Source organism: Conger conger, chromosome 3 (genome assembly GCF_963514075.1).
Source record: "Conger conger chromosome 3, fConCon1.1, whole genome shotgun sequence".
NCBI lineage: Eukaryota > Metazoa > Chordata > Actinopteri > Anguilliformes > Congridae > Conger > Conger conger.
In genome coordinates, this window is record NC_083762.1 from 23,848,058 (window position 1) to 23,874,931 (window position 26,874).

Sequence of the window (26,874 nt, forward strand, 5' to 3'; positions counted from 1 at the left end):
TAGTATGATACTCTCCCCATGGTTGTTGCCCTCAATATATATACATATATTCTGTGGCATAACTTTTAAAGGATACTTTGGCTTACAATAAAAACATTTTTTATATTGTGTAAAGCTAGTTTGATTGCACAATAAATAAACAAAAGCAACTCAATACCCAATGGCTCATCAAACTGCAAGTAATTGATAATAGTAAAGTAAAAATACCTGTCTGCTAACTCTAAATGTAGCTTAATACAATCATGAATTACCCATTAAGCATGACAGCTAGATTATTATAGCTAGCCAGCTATAGATATCAATAAACTTTGCCAAGGCTAATGTCAAAGCTAAAGAGGCAAGCAATATTCTTAATCATATCAAAGGCTCCTTCTGTTCTTAGCTTTCACTTTCAAAAATAATAAATTGAGAGCAACTTGCAAAGTCTAAGACATTGTTTGGTAAATTTCAAGATACATTACCCCCTTTCACAAGGCATGTTTACAAACTTTGTTCACTTTACGTTTATTGAACAGGGTATTTCCTGGATATTGGGCTTGTTAACCAGCTATACATAAATGTGGTTAGTCAGTGCTGGCCAGCATTCAACTTAACTCCTCTCATCATTGTTCTCAAAACTGTCTGTGTTTCTGCCTGGTCTACGCAACGTTACCCTGCTTCATTAATTCAGCTTTACGGGACTGACATTAGTCAACATAAGACAATAAAGCCTATGCATTTTCTCCCCATGTAAATTCAACCTCTAAAGAGCCTGATGTTTGAAATTTACAGAACGTAACTAGCTAGCTAACATAACAAATAATACCGTCTGGTGTTGACTGTGATCGCCACACAGTTATTGCCAAGAATGAGCTTTGTCCCTTACTGACTGACTGACTGACTTCAGTGTGTTCAGTTAAGAACTGATAGCCTATATAAGCACACCGACAGCTCAAATGTGAATGTTTGGACGCAATGGGAGGTAGTGACTTGACGTATAAGGTAGTTATCTATGGAAAGCTGTGGCCACTCCCTCGATCCGTCCCTGCTATAATGTTATTTATTTGAATAATAATAATATTATGAACATAGTATGCCATATATATACTATTCTGGGTCTGGATTGTTTAATTCAATCTGGTTCCAACGTAAAAAACAGTGTTATGATCTATGTCAGCCCGATTGGCGGTCAGTGTTAATTTTTGACTGTTTTTTTTTTCTTTCTTTCTGTCCCCATCTGCTAAAAAAAGAAAAAGACCCCTTAAATCTGTTAACATTCCACTACGCAGCCAGCCTAGGTGCAGATGTCCTTCCATTTCTTTGTGCTGCCCCAAAAATGTCAATCTTCCCCTGCGACAGCTGCATTTAGGTGAGCAAGGTGCTTTTTACATCCTCAAAATAGAGCCGCTGGTGTTGTTTGCCATAATGGCCCTGTAAGTCTCTCTGAACAAAAGCAACTGCTAAATAAATACATAAAAATATAACTTCTCATTTATTATTCTTATGTTGTAGTAATAAAAATATGAAGAAAAACACAAACTTTTACACTATTAATCACATGCAAACAAATTCATGAGCCAAAGGAAAGGCTCATGCCCTCTCGAGATGTGAGGCCTGCTGTAATCCTTCTGCAGTCCCACTGTCTCCACTGGCGGTTCCCTGGACTGCTGTTCTGATCCCTGAATTCCCAACGTAGAGGAATTGTGTCCTCTACTTTGGGAGAGCTGCCTGTGCTCCTCCCTCGATGGCACTCTCGTATTCCTCACATGACATCACACATCAGCGCTCCATCCCCTCCTTCTGCTTTGGCCCCGTTCGCCAATCCTCACAGCTGGGACTCCCACGGTTGCCACGGAGATCTCCCACTCCCCCGCAGCTCAACATCCTGATGTCTAATCACAGATTCAAGTCCCAGGATGCACCGGTCCTGAATCCCAACCAAGTCCGCATCTGTCTCTGAAAATGCGCCGTGTGGGCAGAGTGAAGTAGCCTCACCAAGGCCTCCGCACTGCTGACGGGCTGGGGGCTCTATGCTCTCCACTGCTGTGGTTGATGGTTTGTGCTGGCCAACGATGTCTGCTTTAAGGCAGGAAATGCACCCAATTGGCAACGTATCTTCCTGCCCATCACATTGGTGCTTATAGCAGTACGCCACAGCATAAATAAACTATATGTTCTGACCTGACATGGATATCAGCAGTGCAACCATTACTCGTATAAAATATGCCATTTATAATTGAAAATGTCCTTTAAAGCCGTCATATTTTATTGAAATGCTTTTCAATCTTTAAACAAAATGGTAGAAGGTTCTTTACCGAAGCATTTTTCTCAAGAGATTATTGCAAAATATGAATTCAACTAATGTTTCTTAAAATAAATATAAGCATATGAAATGTCTGCATTTAAGACATTTTGGCATTCGTAGAAAGAAGGTCATGATATCTAAAATGTCTGTCTAAATAAAAAACAATATAAGTACTGACTTCCTGCTTTCCGCTTAAATAGAAAACCCCTTTATATTTAGCATTTATGCTTGCAGGTCAATCATCAGCTTGGAGAGTTCAATTGAAAAGAGTTAATCTTCTGTATTCCCTGTCTGTCTCTTGTCTGGACCTTTCTTCTTGGTCTATGATTATGCTTCGGGTTTTTCTGGAGATCATTTAATTTGTAAACAGATTTTTTTCTTGTACATGCTAGACCAGGATTCATGAGTGGCAGGAAGCAATACAAACTGGTGTACATATGTTATACATTTGTTTTCTAAAAGTTGTTTTGTAAAGAATCCTACAACAGTCCAATCAAGTGCACTTAGCTTGATTTCGGATTAAATCAAACACACTGAGCTGGAGAGCAAGTGGGCTTTCACTTTCCAGCTTTATAATCACCACTGTTTTAATACAACTCATAAAATATAATATTATAAAGGAAAGAAGTGTAAAAACCATTTAGTGAATAGGGGAATATCATCATACTTGATTCACAGCATGTAACATTTTAGGAATCAAGCAATTAACTAATGTAGATATTTCACACTTTTTACAACTGCACAAGTTGTAGCAATGAAATCCGGATAGGCTATAAATCTTCCGATCAGCCAAGGTAGATTTAAACACCAGGCTATTTTTTTTCACCATGTCCTGGCCATGTTTTATGAAACCAAATAAAGAAAAAAAAAATCCACAGAGTATATTGAACTGAATTTAGCACGGTGGAAATTTGCAACCAAACAAAATGCTGAATCCTGAAAAGGCAGCACTGTCATATGCTAACTGACCAAAGAGTAGCAATCTACCCTGTCAATCAGTGGCTCACATTAACTCATTTAAATTGGCACCCACCTCTCACTTCCGCTGCTTTATCATCACACAATGAGCAGAACAGACCTTATGAGACAGCAGTACATTGTCTGGGAGGGTTTGATTGTGATTTGGTTGGATTGCCCTTAAAATGTTTAACGGATTTAACCGAGTTAATACATATCATTTAATTTTTAGTGTATCATATGGTGATATAGTGGTGGAAGTGAGAGGTTCCTGTCAGTTAAAATGAGGTTGTTTTGATGGATTGACACCTAGGCTTGTGACTGGTCAGACACTAGTAAATAATCTACTTATTCCTGTTTAGGGCATCTGTCATGCTTAATGTCATTTCTAGCATGCTCACTGCTTTGCATCTGTGTAACAAAATAATTTTATTCTGTCCTGATAATTAAATTTAAAAAGTTCATGAATTAATTAAGGAATACATTTATAGTATGTGGATCCATCTCATCTAAAACAAATAGTGGAATTTTTTTTTTCACTACATAACACCATATAACACCACAGGGCAATTCTGTTTGTGCTAATTATAAATGAATCCCAAAATTTAATTCCAACACAGATAAAATACACCAAGCTTTGGATTTTAATTTGGATTGCGTTGGATTACTATACTTACACTTATGTACGTATCTTTTTATCTTTATTTAAACTGTTGCCAGAAAGCTATTTTGTTAATATGGATATGGAATAGATTTCGCTGTTCACATTTTCTTTATGTTCTGGGCGACTGGACTGAGTTCATCCTTTTTTTGCTAAGGACAATGACCACAGTCTATGTTGGACAAAAATTGAGCGTTCATGAACACTAGGATGGTCTATTGTAATGCTAACCATTTTTCCTGGGTTCACGTTATAGTACTTCAATGTATCTGCAAAAAGATAAACTATTTAAGAGATTAAACATATCAAGATACAGATTATCACAATAACTGAACTATTATTTAACCATGGAATACTCCACAATAACACAATAACATTCAATGGTGGAAGCGAATTCTGCTGCTAGCAGCTGAAATAGCATTTTAGCAAACAGGCTTTAACATCTGAAATACCGGTAGCCAATGGTTCCTTAAGTGGAGCTTGCTTCTCTGGGAGGAGTTTAGCTAAAATGTTAGCATTGTATTGTTACCGATCTAGTAGTTAGCTAACTTGATATTTAGATAATTGTTCTGCTACATGAATCGTCTAATTATTTTGAATTGTCTAAAACTTTCGCAAAGAAATTTCTGAGTTGTATTGTCTGCTTGGCTATTTTTTCCCCTGTTGCTCATTTGCCAGGGTGCCATAAAATGTTTAGCTCAATTGTTAGCCAACCACATTTGCATTAAATGTTAGTCTGTTGTTATACTTAATTATTGTAAGAGGTTATTGTCGAACAATGACTTCAATACTTTAATATCCCAACACTAGGAGTGTCAACGACAAGAAAATCAGGCGTCACACGTTTCAGGCCACACCACTTCCTGCTTCATAGATTTATCAGTCCTTAAAAGCTTTAAGGTGTGTTTGATGCCCTTAACCTGGATAAGTGAATTTGATTGAATCTAGTACATAGTGTACTATTCCTTAGCATAATTGAGCTTGTACATCAAATATAAGTTTTACAAATACTGTACATTTTTCTAAAACAGCTGCAAATGCCAACCAAGCACACACAGAACAAATGGCTACTGCAACTCTTACTAATAAATTCTTGGTAAATTCAACAAACAGGTTCCCTGGGTTTTTGTTGATTTGCAACAAAGTCTGAGGCTCTTTTTAGGACATTTACCTCATGTTCAACATGGTCAGAACCCTAATAACAACAGGGAACAAATGAAACCAAGGGCAGAGTTTACCAGCAATCATGTACCGGCAAAACTGCTCAGAACCGCAATATGCCAACAGCACAGTTCAGGTCACCAGAGAGTACAAAGAATTGAAAATGTGAGTTGAATTTTTTTTATATCTCATAGCTAAGCAGCTCCTATCCACAGTAACATTGCGTTACAGCCAACAGATAGCATTTCCTCTAAGACAGCAGTATACAGCTGAGGCAGGTATGTGTTCAATAAACAGATAAGGAAAAGGGAAAAGAAAAGATTAATGATCAATCCATCTTGCCAGAAGGACTTTTCTGGGATAAGTATTAATCTTGACTTGCCCTGCCATGATTCTCTTTCCTTATTCAGATTAAACAAAGCAGAGGCAGCAAATCGTACATTTCATAGCTTTTGCTGCCGTCACCATTGTTGCTGAAATCTTTGGGTCGGCCTTTGATATATAGCGATGCGGATGCTATTTGTTTAATTTTTTTCACCAGTTCACAGCTTTCAAATCATTCTCAAATATTAGCCTGCCTTTTTGCTCTTGGAATAGCACAGTGAAATGTAAAAGAAGTACCTGTGTAAAAAGGCGCTCCAACACTGTATACTCTTACGCATTTACACAAGCTCTCTTCAACGTATATTCACACCCAAGTCCACCTGTGTCTGTGTGTGCGGGGTAGGGGTGGCCATTCTAGTCATTTGGATTATTATTATTATTATTTTATTTTGAACACAAACAAATTAATCCTGTCTTTTTACAATGGGTTTATAAAAATCATCCATTTCTGCGAGTACATATGACTACAATGCTGTATAAAGCAGATGTGGTTGGTAAAAGCCAAGCCACCAGTGCTTCTTGTGCCCCCGCAGCAAGGGCCCGCTTATTCTCATCTCTCTGGCGGCTTAGCGCTGGAATGAGCTGGCCATCGCCCCCAGAACAGCAGTCACACACTGTAATCCATCACCTGCTGAGAATTCACCTTTACTGGCTGTATCCCAGCTCACCTAACCTGGAGCTGTACTGAAACGGTGTGCAAGACCGGGATTCTGAAACTGCACAACGGAATCAGCACTTCTCTGTGCACTCACATGTGACTGGCTTCAATTGCATTATTAGCTTTAGGGTATTACTGGTATTAATGAGGCATTTTGGATAATCTTCCTCACTGAATGTGCACTTTGCAGTTTGCATTAAGTTTTTTTGTTTTTTTTTGCATTGCGGTACATATTGAAATCTACTTATTCCTTGTTTCTGTGGATAATAGCTATCTTGCGACAATAGTAGCAACCAAAACAATAATAATACTAATAATAATAATAAAAATAATAATAATGTATCAACAGAATTGACCATTTTTGGTTAATCCAAAATGAGAAAGAGCTCTTTGTCTAATTGTTCCCTGTGAATTGTGTTCCAGCCAGCCTAGACTGCATTTTCAGCACCCTGTTATCTTCATGATTAAAACACCTACTCAAGCACATTTTATATTTATTTCACCATTTTCTCTCCAGTCTTGTGCAGAGACGATGAGAGAGTGCGAGTGAATCTCACTACCGCCTCCAACCTTAGCCCCCCCCGCGCGCCATTTACACCCATCTCCACCCCCCTCCCACCTTCCTCATTTGAAGCAGTGGATTGTGGCGGCCGCAGACTCCCACACACAGGCGGTTCGCTGACCTTGGCCCCTCTGTATGGCTCAACCATTATTAATCTCTCAGCAAGACAAGCAACAGGACTGGGTTGCCAGGCCAATATAAATCTCCTCAGACAGGAAGAAAAAAAATTACCTCTTTGACCAAAAATAAATAAATAAATAAATAAATAAACACCCACATCTGATGATTGACATACCCTCCGCCTCTTTCTGTCGCCCCTTCTAAGAGAATTAAATGGCGCAGAGAGCAATTTGCACTCGTCTGCAACGTGAGTCCCCCTTTCCGTTCAGAATATGTGTACAATTCACATTGTGCTCCTCGCTGCTTCTTGCAGGGGAATATTATGTTCCTGTGCGATAAGGCAGCTCTACAGTGGTTTCGTGTTTCATTGGCGCGTCTGTCTCGGGAGATCTGCTGGGCAGCGGGAGATTTTCCACAGTAATTACTTAATTGTTTGCATAACCACCACCAGGTGGCATATGTTAGCGCCCTGATCCACAGCGGTCTGATGTACTTGCAGGTTCCAACAGTAGGGGGCAGCAGTCTCCTTTTTCCTCATGAGAAGCACACATTAACCTGAAAGAGCTGAAAAGTCTGTTTCCGGAAGTAACCAACTGCACCAAAATACTCGCTAGAGGGAAACAGACATTTGAATCATGGTTATGTTTTGTTTCTATTTATATACCACTCAGATAAAACGTTTTAAACATGGATTCCTTTGTAAGGGGTGCAATATTCTCCTTTTCTCAGAATACGGGAAACCCGGGTAGATAATAGACAGGCTTGTTGCTGGGACAACAGTGTGGAACAGGAGGATAACATTTACATAGCCCGAAGAGCTTAGAATAGAGAATGAGGACAAGATTCCAGCAAAATGAATGGGAGGGGATGTCATCAAAATGTGATGACTAAATGACTGAGCTAAATGCAGTACTCAACTTCATTATTCCACCGTTTCACTGTTTAAGCTGCTTTTCATAGCCTAAGCTACATTCATTGTCATATGAAGGACAACAAGAGTTTTGCGGCCAAAGTTTATTAGCATAGTCAATCCAAGTATATCCTGTCAGTTTCTCTGTCGTTTTGGGTGCTTAGGCTATGTTTGATTTGCAAGTAAAAGACAGCATAGGTTACACTATCCATCCATCCATCCATCCATTATCTGAACCCGCTTATCCTGAACAGGGTCGCAGGGGGGCTGGAGCCTATCCCAGCATACATTGGGCGAAAGGCAGGAATACACCCTGGACAGGTCGCCAGTCCATCACAGGGCACACACACACCATTCACTCACACACTTATATCTACAGGCAATTTAGACTCTCCAATCAGCCTAACATGCATGTCTTTGGACTGTGGGAGGAAACCGGAGTACCCGGAGGAAACCCACGCAGACACGGGGAGAACATGCAAACTCCGCACAGAGAGGCCCCAGCCGACGGGGATTCAAACCCAGGACCTCCTTGCTGTGAGGCGGCAGTGCTACCCACTGCACCATCCGTGCCGCCAGGTTACACTATGAGAGTTTGAAATACATTGCTTCGTATGACGCCCCGAAGTTGACCATCTGGCCAAAGTGTTGTGGATTTGCACGGTGGACCGGCTGGAATTTAGATGTTAATTTCAGTATATATCATTCATCCCACTCTGCTAGGATAAATTGGCTTATTGTTTAGTAGTTTAATAGGTTATCTGTGCTTATTTGTTATAATAGTGCCATTGCTGATAATAAAATTTGAAGGCTATTATTACTACCAAGACTGAAATTTGAAGTTTGATGGTAACACGGATAGTGGTGCTGATACGAATGGGCAGGCTTATATATTTTTTTTAATTTAAAAAATGGATAGGGATATAGATGCGGATAATGCCGTACTCGCTCACCCCACTATTCAGCCTCTCTAAAGACTCCACACTTACATATGTGACCGAAAGCTATGTTTTAAGGGCACATTTGCAAAATGCATTTTTATTTCATCACTTGATACAAGAACCTACACCACTGCAAAGGAGCTGCAAAAAAAGTGTTGCGAACACAGGTAAAACATTGCTTTGGAATGACAAAACCAAAATTGAACTTTTTGGCCACCACCAAAGGTATGTTTGGAGAAAAAATGGTGAAGCCTTTGTAGAGAAGAACAGCTTGCCAACTGTGAAGCATGGAGGTGGATCCATTATGCATTGGGGTTGTGTGGCAGCTGGGGGCACAATAAATATTGTGGAAGGATGGTTTCTGTTCACTTAGATATTAATTATAAAAGGCTTTTTGACCAGGGGCACCCACATTTTTTCACACGACTGTAAGTGATCAAAATACTACTGGCCCTGAAAACCAGGTTGCTGATTACATTATTTTACATAAAACACATTACAATATAAAATTTACAAACCTTGAGTACTTGCCTTTGCTAAATAAATAAATAATAACAAATCACATTTACTGAAAATTTCATGAGGGATAAAAAATGTATTCCTTGTGTGAAAATTGAAATTTGTAGTAAATATCAGGTCAACATATTCTCAATTATTTGGTCTGCAAAATCTGCAAACCATTTGTATGTAATCCCTGTGATTTTGTTATGCTGCTTTGAACAATCAACCATGCTGTCCACACTCCACAACAAGATAAACAAATGAAGCTTACTGACCTAACAAGGACAAATCCAGCCTGGTCTCATTCACACTAATTTGTCGACCGGTGACTGAATGTTCTGACCAATGAAATCGGCCTCTGTCTTCCGAAATCTGAACATCCGCCCCTAATGGTTGAATTTAACAGTACATTCCAATTCCCCAACCAAAACGGAGGCACTTGAACACATGTTTACAAAACGTTTTTGTGTCTCTATGCTCAATTAATATTGTTATTGTTACATCTTAACCCTAAACCTAACCCCATCCCAAACCATAACCTCTGTTGCTACAATTTGTTTGCTGTTTCCCCAAGGATTATGTGTAAATACATCTATTTTATATCTATTATATTTCTCCTTGAAATTGCAGAATGTCATGAGGTGGCTCTTATCCAGGATTCGGTATACGTGAACCGATTTCCAGGGCATGAAAAATCGGTGCGAGATCATGTTGAACAAATCATACGTGACTCTAGGGGTTTGATATCCTCCTCTGTAGCAGACTCCCCTGACCTCAGCTGTATAAGTGCAAACAGCATAGTAGAAAACAAATGGACACAGTAATATGTCATTATGTATTATTTTCAATTATCAGCAATGATACCCGGTGCCTGCAAATGGCCTTGTGGAATTAAAATGGATTTAACAGTAGAGTTGCATTACTGTAAATGAGCACATGTGGGTATATATTTCCTGTGAGTATGTCTCTGCTGGCCACCGTGTCTTTAATGTATGCATCGCGAGAATAAGAACTGAAACATAAACCATATAACCTAGTTGTGATCTACCATGAAACCCCAAAAACAATAAAGCAAAAGCTAAAGATGGAAATAAAAAAGACACCTACGATGCATCGAGAAACAAGCTTACATACAGTATATCTTGTTTAATGCCCCCCGCTTGCTTAGATAATCTGTCCTTTTCGCTTATGCAATAGTTACAGCTTTTTCCAAAGAGGAAGACCTCAGGTTTTTAATGTGATGGGAGGATTCAGACCGCTGGAGGGAGCCAAGGCTTGCCTGGTTTCTGTGGGCTGTAGGGGGTGTACGTGGTGGTGGTGGTGGGGGGGATGGATCTCGAGGTTGGATGAAGGATTTAGAACTGGGTTGTAGTGCTCCTGGGACCAGTCTTCAGGAAGGAGACATGCTGTTCCTAAATCTCCACAGCGTAATGAGGCACCCCTCACAGGTGTCATTGGTGCTCTGAATCTTGCGCCGCTGAGGTGGGGAATATTCACCTCGATGATGAATTCTCAAGTCATCAGCATCAACAAATGTGCTGTTGCCTTTCTGCCACTTCTCTCTTTACTCTCTCTCTCACATGCACATACACAGTGCCACATTCGGCATCCATTTTGTGGGACAAAAAAATCATCCATACTTTACACTCAAAATGCGTTTAAATACAAACACTTAGACCTGACAGAAGTCTGTGCTGTATTAAGTTGCTCTCATCATGCTGGTACTATTACAGCATGGTGATGAATAGAGCAAATCACTGCCCACAGTCACTGCCAAGAAATGTGCTATAATTTGAAAATATTGAGAGCTCAGGTCAAAACAGCTGCCCGCTAAATAGAGTTTCCGATACAACACAACCTTACACTTTATGAAACAACCAAAGATCACAGTTTTTTGTTTGTGTTATAAAATAATGGAATACACAAGCTGGCAGTGCCATCATCTGGCTCATTTTGATCTAAACCTTTTGAATAATGGGCAGGGAAGGTTGATTACAACATTGGCACAGTTGCTGAGGATGAAATTTTGAATTCACTCTCTGCAGCTTCATTCTCATGTCAAATCCATTTCTCATTCTTTGAATGATGATTTAAATACATTGTTGGATATACACAGCTTTACTCAAACAAGGCTCAGATTTTTTATATTTAATAACCTACTATTGTACTGGGGATGCCATTTCAACTAACTTCTGAAACAGTTATGGTATAAATCATTGTATGTAATACACAGTGCAGTCTGAAAGTATTTGGACAGTGACATTTTTCTGGTTTTGTTTGTTGTATTCCAGCAATCAAACAGTTGAAATGGGGGACTATGTGTAAAAACAGCTATACTTCCTACACAGTTCACCCAATAGAGATGTAAAAACCCTCAAGTTAAAGCTGCACTTCATAGTCATTGTTGTATTTCAGATTCAGTATATAATAATTCAGTATATAAATAACAAAAAATGTGTCACTGTCCATATACTTGCTGACTGCACTGCATGTGCCTCATATAAACAGGCTATAATGCTATAATACTTTCAATGTAAGATGGAGTACAACCTCATTTGAAACCAAAACCTGCTTGATTACCATCTGCAAAATCATTTCACAGCCTTGTTTAACACTGGAAAGGCTGGGGTTTTTTACTACCTAGAACAGCATTACAACATTGATTTCAGCATGCACGGTGACCTAATTTCATTAAGACTATGAAACCAAATGTCGCAGAGCTAAATTCTTGAAATAGGACACAACTGAATCAAGTTAAACATTTTTAATTTAAATTTATAGCAATTTTGGTACATTTGCTAAGAGAAAAATGTGTTAAAGCATAGGCTATTACAAGCGTTAAAGTGTGTGAAACAAGACAAACATAAAATGGAAAAGGTAGATGAAGAAATAAAAAGTGCAATATTTTCTTCAGACATAAACAATTTTCAGTTTGCTATTCCCTTCCCATGCTCCCACTATTCCATACACTGTCTCTCTCCTCTCACTCATTAATTCCACAGAAAAAGCTAGATTCTCTTTTGTGTGAACAGGGGCTGCACACAAATCTGTTGCCTTTCATGCAGTTTTTATGTCTTTATGTTTTGCCATCATGTAGTCTATTCCGAGTATGTTCAAAGTTCCATTTCAGTGAAAAACTGAATATGCTGTATGTTGGAGGCATTATCTCTGCACATACAGTGTATTCTCTGTGTTATAGGTGAAACATTTGTATAACTGCAACACTAGTGTTAGTTGCTTGATTATATATGAAAAATTAGCCTTCATAGCTCTTTTCATCAAAGTGTCGGCCATTCTGTTGCCGAATAGCGTGTTGGAGGAGAGTGACACCTGAGTACCAGTACTTGCTTCCTAATCGATCGCAGGGTTTTTTGCAATGAAAATGAAACGATCTGTCTTTCTTTACTCAGTTGATTTTTTATTTCTTTCAAAAGCTCAGTTATTTAGGAAAGGTCATGGATGGAAGGAGGAGAGTATTGCATTTATAATGTTGAAGTGATTTTCATTTTTAAATTAATTTTAAAGTCCAAATGCCCAATGGAGTCAGCTCTGGCCTTTCTATTGTAAAGGCATATTGGGACAGATCTATGAACATTTTGCCCAGAGTAAACTAGATTTTATGCTGGTCAATTTCTAAGAGTTCCTGACAATTCTAATGTCTAGACAAATTAAATGCTAGGAAATAACTATTGTTCATTGTCACCAAAACTACGGTTCAATACCATTAGCACTGCAAATGTGGTGAATGTGAAGGCATAAATGTCAGAACTAGGTGCATTCAAGAATAACCCTTTTTCTTGTCTCCATCACACCCAAGCTCAAGGACACTGGGATTATTAGTTAGTGATGTCACATCACATCACATATAGTGATCACTCTCTCTGAAGGCACAACTGATAACTGTGGAATGATGCCTGTGTAATCAGATGTTGCCATTTTTGTGTGGTGAAGTGAAAATGGATTTCTCAGAATCCTGTGAAATAATTCATGATATATCACAACAGAAAAGACATGACCAGTCTAATACAGTGTCCATCTCTAGCCTACTGTCATATTTACAGCTTTTTATAAGTATAAGAAATACATGCAAGTAACATCTGTCCATGAAATCAGAAGCGCAAATATTTTACAATAGTCTGCAGAAGGGTGCTTCCCATTAAAAATGGTGTGGTATATGTCTCTTATAACTTGTCAAAACTGACAAATACCAAGCAGTGGGAAAATTAATTTTCTGAGGCCTCACTGTCAGGTAAGTGCCTGAGAAGGCTAACTGGTGATAAATAAAGACTAAACGGAATATGCCAAAGCAGCAGCAACAACAATGGATCAAAAAAATGACACTCACTTTGAAGTGTTTCTTTTCTTTTTCTGGTAAATCGGAAACAAAAAAGTGTGTGTGTGTGTGTGTGTGTGTGGTTATGGTGAATTGACCTTAAATTTCAAAAGAAATGCATAAGATACAGTTCAACAACTTCCCAGTTTCACTTCACATGTATGCATTGCTCCAATGCTTGGGGTCCTTGGGGACTGTTGGGCTTCCATGTGGGCCTTTTGATTTCTCAGAAGCTGCAGTGGGGTCTGTGCTCATTGAAAAATGTTTCATCCATTGTGATAATTGAGGCAAAAGCAGTAGGCTACATATAACCAGATATTTTGCAGTCTAGGTTTGTTTTTGTTATCTTCTTTACTTCCTGTGATATATACTGAGTGGCCACCTATCTATTACTGGCTAGGAACCCCTTTTGCTTCCAGAACAACCTGAATCCTGATATTTTGGTCCATGCTGACTTGTTAATCCTGAGAATCCTGAATGTTATTTGGCTGTACATTCCTGATGCGAACCTCACGTTCCCAAGGTGTGGATTGAGATATTGGATTGAGATCTGGAGACTGTGTATGGAGTAAACTGAAGAGCCCACAGAACTAGCTTGAGATAATGTGTGCTACCCTGCTGGACGTATTCATTTAAAAAAGGGTAGACTATGGCTATAATGTATTGCAGATCCTCAGCAACAATGCTTGGGTATTCTGTGGCATTCAAATGAGGCCTAATGTGTACCAACCCCATAATATTATGTCAACACCACCAGCCCGCGTTCACAAAAGGCAGGGTGGACATATGGATTCAAGTAGTTGATGGCAAATTCTGACCTTACCATCTGCATTTTGCAGTGAAATTCGTCAGACCAGGCAATGTTTTTCCAATTTTCAGTTTTACTGTTTTGGAGATCGCATGCCCACTGTAACCTCGTCTTTCTGTTCTTAGCTCACCACAGCTCCTCTGCTGCCGTAGACCATTCCTTCAAGGTCCGGCACATTGTGTGTTCAGAGATGCTGTCCTCTGTGCTGTTGTAAACAATGGTTATTTGAGCATGTGAGGCCTTTCTGTTAGCTTGAATGAGTCTACCCATTCACTGACCTTGCTCATGAACAAGATGTTTTTATCCTCAGAACTGGATGTTTTCTGTTTCTTGTTTGCTTCTTTCTCAATAAACCCTACACCATTATGTGAAAATCCCAGGAGGTTCTGAGATAATTGGAACCACCACATCTGGTCCCAACAATCTACATACTACAGTCAAAGACACTTACAGTAGATAAGGCATTGCGTCTATTCTAACGTTGAACAAAAATTAAACCTCTTCTCTATTTCTGCATGTTTTATATATTGAGATGCAGCCATGTAATTTAATATTGGGAGGAGCAGGCTATTTGCGTTAAAGAGCACCTAATAAACTGGTCACTGAGAGCATATACAGTAGATACGGCTTCTTTTACCACCACATCTTCTAGGTTGAAGATGCTGTCTAAGGACCCTATTTTCACAATCGCGATGCAATTGTCAAATGTGAAGCACTGGCGAGGTAGGGTGTGCAACTAAATTTCAGTAAATCTGTGACTCCAGGCTTTGCGCTGCAGTTGCAGAGGCTGGTTTGATAAAAATAAATGACTTGTGGCTGTGGGGTTGGAGGGTTGTTATCATTATTGCCAATGCGATTACCCTATTTCTTTCTCTTGAAAACAGCGCAATCGCACGACAGCCAACCGCTAATTTCACCATGGCTGAAGAGCGGATCTGCGTAATGGGAGGCTCCATTACGATCACCTCTACAAGGCGTTACTTGCAATATCAAAAGAAAGGTGAGGTTGAATATTTAGATTTTTTATATTATTTCCCTCTCAAACTAAATATACAGTAGGCCCACACATTTCCCATAATACATGACTCATGTTAAGAGTTCCTCAGGGTGAATATCGTCAGACTGGCCAGGAGCAAGAGGGAGCTGGCAGAGACACCCTCCAGTCAGCCACTCCATCATGCTGCTACCGCGACAGTATCAACATGGTTGGCGTAACGGTTACGAAAGAATGATGATGCAATTAGATTGAATTCATCATCATTTTATGTTTCTTTGATGTCAATTTTCTTACCAAAATAGAGCCTTAATTATTTTTAAATCATAAAAATCTATATGCATTATTGAAACCTGGTGTCAACTAAAACTCCAAATATCCAAAGCATCCATTTTAGTTAATCAATTGATATCACATTGATATATGCAGTATGGCATTTTGTGATTATAAGACAGAAATGAGCAGCTTAGAAATGTGGAGGATGAGAAACTGAGAAAGTGAACAAAGGATTGTATAAAATGCAGGTAAGGTAAAGTTATGTTTCAGAAAGCTTCTTAGTACAAGTGTATGTATGGCTTAAGTAAATGTATACATTGAAAGAAAGGTTAAATCTGTAAATACCCCCCGGATATGTGTATATTTCTGCAAATAAATAAGGTTAAGTGGCTATTGAAGAAAACTTTAAAGGAAGGTAAATAAAGGGCTGATTGATCAGGATGCCTACACATCTACATACTTCATATGAAATACATTAAATGAAAAACTTCATTTCTGCCTACAACAGTCACAACAAAACAATAATAGCTGTGTCAACATATTATTATGTTTTGAGTAATGCATGTCTTTGAGTAATGCATTTTTTCAAGGTAATATTAATAAACACCATTATGAAGAAAAAGATTACACGCAAAAACAGAAAGGACTGGCTAATGCTCAGTCAATTAAGATCAAAGTCAAATAGAGACTTCAGAAATGTACTGAAAAGGGCCTTTGTTAATATGGCTTGGATACCCAATTCACTTTTGTACAGCAACAGCAAGCCTTCCAAATCCTGAGAGTGCGGGTAGGACGGCACCTGTCCAAGGCTCATCCAGGCTCCCCTGAATTCCTGAATGTGATTTTGCGCTATGCTAACACATGCCCAAGGCATGGAGGAGCACTGCTCAAATAAAAGAAAAATACAAAAACAAAACATCACTTCAATCATTTGCTCGCTGACATTAATGGGATGAATAAATGTTTTTCTTCTCCACTGCTTAATTTGGATGAATTCATCCAAGCGCAAGTGGAGCCAAGAAAATCTCTGGCTCAGTGTCTTGCATGGCAACGGGACACAGCGCTAGACCCAGCCTGCGGAAAATTCTGACAGCTGACTGCCTTTCCTTTAACCCTTTTTTTCTGTTCCCCCAGTCTGGTCCTGCCTTCTGCAGCTGAAACAGCAGAAAGACAGTGGAAGGGTAGTCACCGTCAGTTATCGCGGTCGACGCCCGTGTTTGTCGCTAGTTCAGTTCGGCTGGCAAACAATCGAAAATATTTTCTATGGTTTTCCCTGGTTCACTGCACATGAGGGAGAGAGCTGGTGACTAAAGATATCGACATCAAACCCATTCCATAAAGTGCGCGCGCATGGAGATTCCGTCCAAGGGGCCAATGGACGTCAGAAACTGCTTTCCCCCCGCTTGATCTAGAGACACAGAACTTGGCCACCCTCTAAAAGTAGGGCATGCAAGGTAACGGCTTTGGGATTGAGCCACGGATGTCTCCTTCCTCTTCTCTTCCTTTGCAATGGGTGAGGAAGCAGTGCAAGCTACGAAAGCAACTGTAAAATTATTTCACCGACGGCCTGAAATTGTGGGCTGACAGTATAGCCTAATTGCTTTTTTTTCTCTTATGCTTTCACAGGAACATCGCTGGTTTAACTAGATAACAGCTGGCTGATATGAAAAGCCTCACCTTGGTTTTTTGGTGAGAGAGGCAGGCTTTGTTAATTTTTAATGCAGTTGGAAGCAGTAATTAAGTCTTCCCCATAGGAACAGGAAATTGACGTGCTCCAGAGAGTGAATGAGTAATTATATTTGTAAAGAGTAGTGATACAAGATACACCCCTCTGCCAGTGACTCATTACACATCATTAAAGAGACACAGTAGCCTGGGCCCACTCTCGCCCATTTTGTGCACATATGGATCGATGGGCTGGGGGTAAACAAGATTGGCGTTTTGAAAACAAACCCTGCTCCTCGGGTCTCTAACCTAACTGGCCGTACATCATAGAGCAGGCAGTCACATGACCGCTGTAATCATCTCTCTCTCTCTCTCTCTCTCTCTCTCTCTCGCTCTCTCTTTCTTTCTCTCTGGTCTTTCCCCATTTCTAATTACATATCAAACCTGTAATGAATTCTCATTCATCTGAATGCGGAGAGATTGGCCAAGTTGGTTTGTGAAACTTTCTAAATGGAGCCTCAGGAGAATGGGGGCCCGCGCTTTGAAGCACTAATTACTGTTACTGTTGGAGTGAAACTGTCGGATGAAGATACACACCCAGCATGTTGAATTCAGCAGAGACATTGAAGGAATTTCTTTAATTGAGGTTTAATTGTGTTCTCCATTACAAGGTTCTGTTAAAATGGTTGAGTCTGTTGATTAGATCCAAGCCGTCTTTAACGCTGTTCCAGGAGTGCAAAGTGCAAGGACATTTTCCAACTTTCAAGAAAGAAAGACTTCACAATGCAGTCTACATTTAGGCCAATTCTTTTCAAATGTCTCAAACCTTGTTTGCTCAGAACACTCTTTTTTATGGTGAAAGGAAAGTAAACATCTCTATTATTCATTATCAGCATTAACAAAGTTGAATAAGCCCCTGAATATTTCAATGGCTGCATATTCCTGTTATGGTTTTATTATTAATGCATTATTAAGATTGTTCAGGGAAAATGGGGACCTGGGTTAGTGTCAGTGAGCATGGCTAGAGTTGTCTGTTTTTGCTCTATATTAATTATCTCGCCTAATTCTCTCAACCTCAATTATTTCTCCTCATCCTTTTAAGCTGGCTAATTAAAAGACTGCGGTTTTTTCATTAGTATTGTTTATTTATATATTTATTTACCTTCCTTTTCTACTGGAAAGTGTTCTTTTGGCTTTGCATTTAAATCAGTTGTCCTGCAGCTGACTGTACTCCAATTAAGAGATCCCTGCAAGATCCTACAGGGGGAAGGCAGGAAGCAGACACTCATTGTTTGCATTGGGGGAAAAACAGCAATCTGCTAACTGCTCTGTGCTTGCAGTTTTGTACATGCAAAGCAATGCCAATTATATCTGATCAAGGCAGGGAGGATGGGGGGGGGGGGGGGTGGTCTATTCCACTGAAAATATCCAGCATCCCTTCTCTCTGTCATATACAATAACATTTTGTCACCTCTAGTTGTCAGTATTGGTGTATTGCTTACTGTAGCTTTGTGTTTGCGTACATGCCTAGAATTTCGATGTAATGAGACGATTGCCCTTGCGCTGAATTCTGCGGCATTGGGTGACTATCAAAACTGGATTCCTATGCTGATGTGTTTACACAACTGTTGCAGTATTGTCAACAGTTAATATGGTCATCTGTGTCAGGCAAAGTTTATAAATTATTGATGCAGCTACTCAAATACTTTCCTTGGGCTTTGCATTTTCACAGAACAATTCAATGTGCCCTTTGATAAATATTCTCATATTATATACAGTACAGTGGAGTGGAAACATGGTACACAGTAAACTGAGTGATGCATTATGATAGAAAATAAAAACGATAACGTATTATCATCATTGTTCTAGTTGTTTATGTTGTTACCCTAAGCTCTTACAATTTCTTGAGACATCTCACACCTGCTTAGCTTAATACAACTGAAAGCATATACATCTAGTTCCACTTATGACAAACTGGACTATGATACCTTGCTTGACACCATACGTCATAAAGAAGCATTTATTTCTGTCTAGTACACTCCCTTTTATTTCCCTTGACTTCCTGTGCCGTTCAGTGTCTAAGGCAACACAGATCTCCTTTCTCCGCTCATGCCTGCTGGGCACGATTTGCCCGAAAAGATTCAATGAGCACTTAGCTGAGCAGCTGGAATGGCTAACCGCTATTCCCTTGTCTTCAAAACACACTTTCATGAATTTTATTTATAACACGCTTTTCTCATCCCGAAAGCACTAAACTTTCACCAGCCTTCACACTGTCAACAAAGTCAGAAGTTATGGTGGTATGTTATTCTCCATTTTATTTTTTTTTAACCGCCATTACAATTTCTTATGCCTGCTCTCACTTTGGGAAGCAAACCAGTGCTGTTGTGCAGCTGTGATCCAAAATCATGGCTCGATTTAAGCATGCATCTCTGTATATGTGAAGTGATTCTTCCTTTCACTGCTGGCATGTGCCATTTATTTCATTCTACAATTTATTTGGGCTCTTTTGGTTACCCTCCATTTTCTATCTTAAAAGCAAACCAAGCAGGCATGAAGGGAAAGCATTAAAATGGCACCATTGCGAGGAACATTTACTATACAACAATGCATTCCTTTCTTTTGTAGCTTGACAGTAATGGAATTATTGTAATTAATTTATTTTCTTATCCTTAGAGTGCATTCCTATAAAGGCGACTGTCTATCTGTGTATAAGGACAACACAGCGGAAGATAGAGTATCTAACTAATTATATTTGCTTTGAGGAGAAAGGACACTGTATAAATTACAATTAGGCAGCGGTCCTACAGAGCACTGGACCTGTCAGTTGGTGCAGAGTTTGTGTTTCTGTGGAGGAGGGAGCAGGCGTTTGGTTGGAGTGGATTTCCCTGTTAATTGGTTTGTTCTGTAAGGCCTGGAAGACACTTAAATAGAAGTGAGTTTAAGAGTCGAGGGGAAACTTGGGTCTCTCTGAGCCTCACAGATGTTTCAAATGCAGGGCTACTTGACTGAAGTGCTGTTTCACTGGGATGCAACATGTATTGCTGTGTGTTTAAGGAATCTCCAACATGAAGAGTGGGTATCCTGTGTAAGGATGAGATGAGAACTGTATTTATTTATGTTCATGGTATAATTAGCCAAGATAAAACAAAGTACAAGTCAAAGACAAGTACAAGACAAAGCAAGAGATGAAAATGTTCCCTGTCAATGTAAAAGCTGTCCTCTAAGTGTTTTTTTCCCCCGCATTAATAGCTTGTTACAGCATTGAGAAAACATGGATAACCATGCAGGCTTTCAAGGCATTAGCATGTTTCCACAATATTATCTGGTTTCATATATCATACTCATAATACAGTATATACTGTATATGCAATATACGTATATACCTCCCACTGCCTCTTGCTGTGCTTTCAACTCCATTGATTGAAATGACTTATGTTTAATAACAGCTTTGAATGGTAAAATGAATAAGCTAAGTGAAAATAATACACAATATATCGTACGGTATACGGAATGTATATAGTATGTGTGTTTTGCAATAATAAAATTAATTATATAATCTGCGGTCTTCTGGTTAGATTTCCAAGCATTTCACTACATTTCTGTATCACAATACATCATTTGCATGTGATGAACCCAGTGTATCAGTACTTTCTTTGAAAAGAAAGATCTGTCCGAAGGGACCCACTGTGTCATTCAGAGTCTCTTCTCTGGCAGTGGAATATCTGTACAATAGATTCTATTCACAGTGCAAGTGCAAGTTACTAACCAAAAGGCAGCAAACTGGGACAAAAGCTACTGCACCAGAGCTGGTGTGGAAAAAAGCATAAAATGTTGCCAATTGCGTTATATCATAATGTTATATGTGTTATATAAATGCATTAAATACAGTTATATCATAAATGTAAAAGAAATACAGGGAATCTGTAGTTCAAAGCTTCGGTGTAATAGAGTTTAAAAACCGAATAGGATCCTGGTTGGTCATGGCTCTGGTCTACATACATATCCACGCATGAAGTTATTCTGATTTAAAGTTGTTTTGTCTTCTTAAACGATGCAATCGTATTATACTTTGACTCCTACGTCCAACATGTCCAAACTCTTTCAATAAGTACCCTTAATCATGATTTTTTTTCTGCCCATCAAGAACACAGGGTCATAGACTAATGAAGATAACTGTTTCCAATGCTGTGATAGTAATTCAACTTGATTGTGTCCAACTTAAGGTAAAGACTGACATTTGGGGGGAATGATTACAGGGTTAGGTGTTCAGGCATATGGTTTATGCCCATTGGACAACTGGTTTTCTTTCTAATAACATTATATCACACCGCAGACGATTTTTCACCCATTATATAACTTGTTTAGACATTTAGAGCCTTCAGGGAAATATAGGGAAGCAATTGTCATAATTGAATGTAAAAAGCATGACTGACTCATTTAGTCAGTAGAGAGATATTGTTAAATGCAAAGATGTGCTCATCTCTGCTTTGATTTGCTGTAGCAGTTTCCATGGTATTTTGTGAAAAGATTCTGCTGAGAGTCACACTAGTCTCCACTTCTGCCTATCTCTCTCCCTCTCTCTCTCACGCACACATACACACACACACACACACACACATACACACTCACACTAACTCATTGTTTATACCGTAACATTTTTATAATATAAAGACATTAATGTTCCAACTCAACATAGTGAGTGCAACAGGAGCATGACATTAAAATGAATTCTAAAGACAGAATGTGTTAATTATCACATGCATGTGGTAATTATTTTCAATCAATGAATATATTATGCTCAATCATCGAGAGCAATTTGTGCCAACAATCAGAACTAGCAATCAATTTAAAAATTCCTATCCAAACGGACATTCATTTTAAGGTTTTTATGCATAATGGGAAAAACAGAGGCCATAATTACGCTAGTCAAAGCTTACATTTCTTATTTGTGCAAATAATATTATTCAGGGCTTCATGTATTTCCATTTTAATTTTTAAATGGATGATTCTGTAGAATTTCCTAAGTGCTAGGTGAGCACGGATTACAATCTGTTTAAATGATTAATTGATGGCTTGACTGAATGTGAGTGACGCAAGCATGTTCTAAATTCACACATCACCTGGCGATAAACACCCTTTCTATTTGTATACCTCATTTATCTAACACAAACACAGTCAAACGAGAGGCGCACAAAATGAGCAATGCAACACCACTCTATGGGCCTAGGGAGAGATGTCCCATGGGAAATCCCCAGCACTGTGCGTGCTAAAATGTACTCGTCGCAATTATTTTCACCCACCCACGCCCCACTGTTCTACTAACGCAAAACACCCCACAGCACTACTACAGCAAAACACCCCACAGTACTACTATAGCAAAACAGCCCACAATGTTACTAACGCACAACACCCCACCGTTCTACTAACACAAAACACCCCACAGTACTACTACAGCAAAATACCCCACAATTCTACTAACGCACAACACCCCACCGTTCTAATAACACAAAACACCCCACAGTACTACTACAGCAAAACACCCCACAATTCTACTAACGCAAAACACCCCACCGTTCTACTAAAGCCCACACCCCACAGTTCTACAAAAGCCCACACCCCACAGTTCTACTAAAGCCCACACCCCACAGTTCTACAAAAGCCCACACCCCACAGTTCTACTAAAGCCCACACCCCACAGTTCTACTAAAGCCCACACCCCACAGTTATACAAAAGCCCACACCCCACAGTTCTACTAAAGCCAACACCCCACAGTTCTACTAAAGCCCACACCCCACAGTTCTACTACAGCCCACACCCCACAGTTCTACTACAGCCCACATCCCACAGTTCTACTACAGCCCACACCCCACAGTTCTACTACAGCCCACACCCCACAGTTCTACTACAGCCCACACCCCACAGTTCTACTACAGCCCACATGTTTGGGCTTCTTTGAGCGTGTGCTTACCGAGTACGCCGACCCTGTAGTTGAGGGTGATGACGATGACGTTCCCGTAGCTGGCCAGCACACTGCCGTCGATCACGTTCCCTGTCCCTTCCATGTAGGAGCCTCCGTGGATATAGACCATCACTGGCTTGGCGCCGGTGTCTCGGATGTCTGCAAGAGTGGCCACCATTGACACGTTCACTAGCAGTACTTCACCGGGGGGGTCTCAACACAATGTAGTGTGACATAAGGAGGGGGGGCAAGCCTGCCCAGATACCAGAAACTGTGCCATTGCAATCTATAGCGAGTATTTTTTTTGTGTGTTTTCCTTTCCTTATTAATAGTGTGTACTTTGAAGGTGGGGAAACTCATTAAGTGTTGATTGATGATCTGCTATTTGAGGAATTGCAGTCTTTAGTCCCTTGCCTATTTCTGCAGATAGAACAGGAAACTGAAGGATTTTGCGATAGATTTGTTTCTATTCAAATTAAAACTCAACAGTTTGCATAAGAGTTTGGATTCCCTCTTGAATGCTGTTTGTCAAACTAACCCACCATTACAATAAATAAGCAGCAGAACTAATAGTATTTTCCCCAAACCCCAAGATGCATTGCAGAATATGTCAATCTAATATATTCGAGGTTTCTACAGTACATTTGCAGTTACAAAGGTACAACAAATTAAAGGAATGTACCATTTTACCTTCCAGACGATTTTAGAACTATTTTTTGAGCAGTGGGTTTCTTGCCTCCCTGAGGTGGCACTTAAGTTTTGAGCGATAAAATAAAGTAGAAAAAATAAATGTGCAAAGGGGAAACTGTTTGAGTATTTGCCCCTGAGATGGTGGCCTGGTGGTGAGTGCTATGACAGACTGTCTCTCTCTATCTCTCTGTCTCCGTCTATCTCTTTCCCTCTCTCTCTATCACTCTCTCCCTCTCTCTCTCTCTCTCTCTCTCTCTCTCTCTCTCTCTCTCTCTCTCTCAGGCACACAGCAGCTCGATATTACTCAGCCTTGAGAGTGGAAAGATAGTTACCGGGCTCTGATTCAAAAACCCATATTGTATTCCGGTTGCCATGGTTACCGGGGACTGAAATTCAAAATCCTCAAGAACAAACAGCTAATCACAAACAACAGCCTGGATGACGAGTCTGCGTCCATCTGCAAGCTGCGCTTCTGTTTGCACATGCCCCCCCTCCCTCCTCCCTATTTGCATGCTCAGGCTGAGAGCATATTTATGCAGAAGTGAAAATGAATGCAAGCAGCAGTGCAGCTTTGTCTGCTGTTGTGGGTTTCTTTCCAATGAATAAGGGTCCTAATAGGTTACCTTTATTGGAATTGCTAGCAAGGTTATGCTTGTCAAATAGCAAGGACAAATATTATTGGAAACACTTGTTGCATGACGTGTGTAATTTGTAGGTGTTCGGTACTTTTCTTTGGATTTTATCTGGTATCTGAGTGGGCTGAGATAACACATGACCAGACAGTTCTCTGCAAAACACTGATCATCTTTTACACTAAGGCACAGCACATTGTGGAAATGCATGAGAGGAACAAAAAGAGATGGAAACAAAATATTCCCTACACCAAGAACCTTGACACATGAAAACAAATGGATCCGAATGTAAAAAAAGAAGAAATGAAAGAGAAGGAAAGAGAAATAAGAACACAGATTAGTCATGTCACGGTCAACGTTATCAGCGGCCTCTTTTGTTGATTCTGGTGGCGGGTTACTATGACAACAGTCTCAGCTCATCTGAGGGAAGTACTAGAGTAGGTGTTTATGGTCCCAAAAGCTTCCCCTATTTAATCTCCGCCGTGGTCACATTAGGAGAAGGCAGCAGCACAGCACTGGTGCGCATCACAGGCTGGTTGTACCTCCCAAAACCCGCCTCCCCACATTCAGGGCTGGGGAGTATGGGGTTTGGAGCGGAAAAACAGTTATAAGGCTAAACATTTCTCAAACACTGGGAACTGGGAACAAAACAGAGAGGTTTAAAGAGATACATTTTAAAACAAACACATTTCACCTGCAGGAAATAGAAACAATTTCAAACAACACCATGGCATTTCTCGCAACAACCTATTCGGAGGAAATAATATAATGTAAATAAATTAAATATGGTAGGTGTAAATACAGTACCAGCAACAGTACACACAGGCAAATGTGCGCTTACAGGTAATATGGGGGGGATGACATACGGTAATTTTTTGTATGCTTACAGTAACCATGCTTCCATTCAAATCAAACACATGCCACATTGTGATCAATTCTCCTCGATCATTGGATAGGTGCAAAGGTTCTCATGGGCATTATTGCACATGTACTTTCAAATGAAAAGGATGAATATGACATAGCAACACACACATGAAGGCACACACATGCATGCGGCACACTCAAGACTGTCAGTGGAGGACCATGAATCACTGCGTTCATCTTCATAAAACCGGGGTCACTTTGCATTCCCATCACAGCGGCCCTCTCCTGATTGAAGTGTTACGCGGTGAAATAACTCAAATGTCGCAGGTGCGGGCCGTCCGAGCTCTGTCAGTAAAGTTTAGCGCTGAGGGCGCGTCGGGGGCTCTCGGGAAGCCGGTCGTAAATCGCGAGGAGGCACTTTGCATGGTGTCACCCCTGCCACTCCGCAGACGCTGGACAATGGAGGAGGGAACGAGTGCCACCCGGCGTCTCCGCTGCTGCCGCTCAGGCTAACGCACGTTTGGTGTCAGCATGCATCGCCGTGGACACGCGAGACGCGTAGAGTAGCGGCCCCCGGAGAGCTGAACGTCAGGACTAAACGCGCGCGGTGTTTCCCGTCTTGTTGGCTCATATCTCGAGTGCGTCGGTGACAATGGAAGGAACTGCTCTGAAGATAGCAGGAGTCATTGTCCAGGCTTTCACCCTGGAGTGAGTACTATGCTCTGGGGAGCAGTTCTACAAACGTCAAGAGGGCAAGCACCATTGCACGTTTGCTCATGATTTTGGCGTTCCTGCAATCTACATTCACATCTTATACCAAAAACGTCACCATACAATACATTAATCTGAATTCCGGGAATTAATTCTCTACCAGCAGTCAAAGAATTTGTCAACTCCAAAAACTATTAAAACAATCATTTCTCTTCCACAATCTTGTTAGACCACATCATTACTTGTGCTACAGGGCCAAAACAATCTTTATAATCTGGTGTAGTTACAGATCTCTAATGAGTTATCAATAATTCAGTATACCTCGCTTAAAAAATATATTGTTGATCATTAGTCAATACGAATAAATGTTAGCAAATGTCCAGGCTGACTGGATTCAGTATACTCAATATAGTGTTACCAATAAAAACTAGTGATATGGCAGCATGTCTTAAAACTTTTTAGATTAAATAATGAATTGTTGACTGTAGCTCTTGAGATATCTTTGTTGCACCTACACTTGTAAAGGAGCATTACAGCCTGGTCTCTCTTCCAATGTTCTCGGCTGCAATACAGTGAGCACTTTACTCCAGACCAAGCCCACACTCTTACAGGTGATACTGAGTATGGGAGGGAGTAGTCTCGCTCGCTGACTATCACAAGCCTGAGTATAACGAAGCAACAATACAGACAAGTGACTACGGATTACTGAGTCTAATATAGTGTAGGAAGCCATGGTTGCCTTCCTTCTTAATATCATACTTAAGAACACTTTTGGTAATGATGATACATCTTCTAAGGT

The 26,874-nt window shown here is 40.0% G+C and overlaps 1 protein-coding gene across 6 annotated transcripts in view; it reads right to left on the bottom strand.

Annotated features, from left to right (window-relative positions):
- nlgn3a (neuroligin 3a) overlaps positions 1–26,874 on the bottom strand; it is a 155,874-nt gene that overhangs the window by 77,796 nt on the left and 51,204 nt on the right. For 3 of the 6 annotated variants that reach the window (XM_061234738.1, XM_061234737.1, XM_061234740.1), the window contains one exon: positions 23,188–23,337. In XM_061234738.1, coding sequence (XP_061090722.1) covers positions 23,188–23,337 — 150 coding nt within the window. Of the gene's footprint in view, positions 1–23,187; positions 23,338–23,517; positions 23,557–26,874 lie in introns of all 6 variants that reach the window. The other 3 variants (XM_061234736.1, XM_061234741.1, XM_061234739.1) reach the window with 2 other exon arrangements.